This window comes from Lipotes vexillifer, unplaced genomic scaffold (genome assembly GCF_000442215.2).
Source record: "Lipotes vexillifer unplaced genomic scaffold, Lipotes_vexillifer_v1.1 scaffold12, whole genome shotgun sequence".
Lineage (NCBI taxonomy): Eukaryota > Metazoa > Chordata > Mammalia > Artiodactyla > Lipotidae > Lipotes > Lipotes vexillifer.
Window position 1 is genome coordinate 5,113,704 of NW_006796716.1, and position 3,245 is coordinate 5,116,948.

At 38.6% G+C, this 3,245-nt stretch overlaps 1 protein-coding gene across 1 annotated transcript in view; it reads right to left on the minus strand.

Annotated features, from left to right (window-relative positions):
- The window catches only part of LOC103081108 (cytochrome P450 3A29-like), a 41,985-nt gene that overhangs the window by 17,506 nt on the left and 21,234 nt on the right, over positions 1-3,245 (minus strand). Inside the window, exon 8 of the mRNA XM_007468879.1 lies at positions 3,105-3,232. Within this exon, the coding sequence (XP_007468941.1) occupies positions 3,105-3,232 (128 nt within the window). The remainder of the gene's footprint in view (positions 1-3,104; positions 3,233-3,245) is intronic.

The following is a 3,245-nucleotide window of genomic DNA, read 5'->3' on the forward strand; positions in this document are numbered from 1 at the left end:
CATTGCGGCCTCTCCCGTTGCAGAGCACAGGCTCTGGACGCGCAGGCTCAGCGGCCATGGCTCACGGGCCCAGCCGCTCCGCGGCACGTGGGATCTTCCTGGACCGGGGAACAAACCCGTGTCCCCTGCACTGGCAGGCGGACTCTCAACAACTGCACCACCAGGGAAGCCCGAGTCTTCTCTCTTTTTTTCTTGATGAGTCTGCTAATGGTTTATCAATTTTGTTTATCTACCAGCTTTTAGTTTTATTGGTCTTTGCTATTGTTTCCTTCATCTCTTTTTCATTTAGTTCTGATCTGATATTTATGATTTCTTTCCTTCTGCTAACTTTGGGGTTTTTTTGTTCTTCTTTCTCTAATTGCTTTAGGTGTAAGGTTAGGCTGTTTATTTGAGATGTTTCTTGTTTCTTGAGGTAGGCTTGTTTAGCTATAAACTTCCCTCTTAGAACTGCTTTTGCTGCATCCCATAGGTTTTGGATCGTAGTGTTTTCGTAGTCATTTGTCTAGGTATTTTTTGATTTCCTCTTTGATTTTTTCAGTGATCTCTTGGTTATTAAGTAGTGTATTGTTTAGCCTCCATGTGTTTGTGTTTTTTACGTTATTTTCCCTATAATTGATTTCTAATCTCATAGCATTGTGGTCAGAAAAGATGCTTGATATGATTTCAATTTTCTTAAATTTACTGAGGCTTGATTTGTGACCCAAGATGTAATCTATCCTGGAGAATGTTCCATGCGCACTTGAGAAGAATGTGTAATCTGATGTTTTTGGATGGAATGTCCTACAAATATCAATTAAATCTATCTGGTCTGTTGTGTCATTTAAATCTCGTGTTTCCTTATTAATTTTCTGTTTGGATGATCTGTCCATTGGTGTAAGTGAGGTGTTAAAGTCCCCCACTATTATTGTGTTACTGTCGATTTCCTCTTTTATAACTGTTAGCAGTTGCCTTATGTATGGAGGTGCTCCTATGTTGGGTGCACATATATTTATAATTGTTATATCTTCTTCTTGGATTGATCCCTTGATCATTATGTAGTGTCTTTCCTTGTCTCTTGTAACATTCTTTATTTTAAAGTCTATTTTATCTGATATGAGTATTGTTACTCCAGCTTTCTTTTGATTTCCATTTGCATGGAATATCTTTTTCCATCCCCTCACTTTCAGTTTGTATATGTCCCTAGGTCTGAAGTGGGTCTCTTGTAGACGGCATGTATATGGGTCTTGTTTTTGTATCCATTCAGCAAGCCTGTGTCTTTTGGTTGGAGCATTTAATCCATTCACGTTTAAGGTAAATTATCAATGTGTATGTTTCTATTACCATTTTCTTAATTGTTATGGGTTTGTTTTTGTAGGTCCTTTTCTTCTCTTGTGTTTCCCACTTAGAGAAGTTCCTTTAGCATTTGTTGTAGAGCTGGTTTGGTGGTACTGAATTCTCTTAGATTTTGCTTGTCAGTAAAGCTTTTGATTTCTCTGTCGAATCTGAATGAGATCTTTGCCGGGTAGAGTAATCTTGGTTGTAGGTTCTTCCCTTTCATCACTTTAAATATATCATGCCACTCCCTTCTGGCTTATAGACTTTTTGCTGAGAAATCAGCTGTTAACCTTATGCAGTTCCCTTGTATGTTATTTGTCGTTTTTCCCTTGTTGCTTTCAATAATTTTTCTTTGTCTTTAATTTTTGTCAGTTTGATTACTATGTGTCTCAGTGTGTTTCTCCTTGGGTCATGCTGTATGGAACTCTCTGCACTTCCTGGACTTGGGTGGCTGTTTCCTTTCCCATGTTAGGGAAGTTTTCGACTTATAATCTCTTCAAATATTTTCTCAGGTCATTTCTCTCTCTCTTCTCCTTCTGGGACCCCTATAATGCGAATGTTGTCCCAGAGGTGTCTTAGGCTGTCTTCATTTCTTTTCATTCTTTTTTCTTTATCCTGTTCCATGGCAGTGAATTCCACCATTCTGTCTTCTGGACCACTTATCTGTTCTTCTGCCTCAGTTATTCTGCTATTGATTCCTTCTAGTGTAGTTTTCATTTCAGTTATTTTATTGTTCATCTCTGTTTGTTTGTTCTTTAATTCTTCTAGGTCTTTGTTAAACATTTCTTGTATCTTCTCAATCTTTACCTCGATTTTTTTCCCGAGGTCCTGGATCATCTTCACTATCATTATTCTGAATTCTTTTTCTGGAAGGTTGCTTATCTCCACTTCTTTTAGTTGTTTTTCTGGGTTTTTATCTTGTTCCTTCATCTGGTACACAGCCCTCTGCCTTTTCATCTTGTCTATCTTTCTGTGAATGTAGTTTTTGTTCCACAGGCTGCAGGACTGTAGTTCTTCTTGCTTCTGCTGTCTGCCCTCTGGTGGATGAGGCTGTCTAAGAGGCTTGTCTCCAACTTTAATTCGTAATGAATGACCACATAAATTAATCCCCTGATATTTGCAGAGTTCATCAGCAGCTTTTGTAGAAGCATCTTCAAGCCCTTCACCCTTCCAGAATGCTATACATTCTGCAGTGACATCCTGAGTACACAGCCCTGTCCCCTGACCTGCAGACATACTTGTGCTGGCCTCCAGCCCTCATGAAGGCAGAGCTGGGTTAACCCACTTGTGGCTTCATTGGCCAGAGAAGACTCCTGCCCACTCCAACTATGAGTGAGCTCAACTTTTAAAATGACTACACTGCATCAGGTGCCTGACAGGGCCTTCATTTGGACAACCTGTGAAATAGGAAGCTTGGAACTGAAGTGATTCTTTGCCAAGCTAATATTTGGTGAAATACCAGTGAAATCATTTTTAATCAGTAACTTTTATCTCTTAACCATTTATTGAAAAAAAGTGGTAAACTCCTTATCTCAATAATATTTATGCAGTGACATACTAATTGGCATGCCTATTATTATATTTAAATATTGCTCTCTGGCTCATACTCTTACTTCCTTCCCCAACTTCCTCCTTATTCATTCCCCCCAAATTTTAGAGCCCTCCTAGTCTAAACTCTATAGTTTTCTACCTACCTTTAAAAAATGTAGAGATACGCATAAGAAATATGTGTACAGCTCAATAAATTATCAAAAAGTGAACACCCTCATGTAACCACCACCAGACTTTACCGTTTGTTTATCTTTGAGGCGACTCTCTTTCATCCTTTTTACAGACTTCATTAAAAAATTCACAGAACTTTTTGGAATCAGAGTAATATTTAATACTTCAAAGACTGGGGTGAGGAATGGAAAGAATACTGTAGGGAAAAG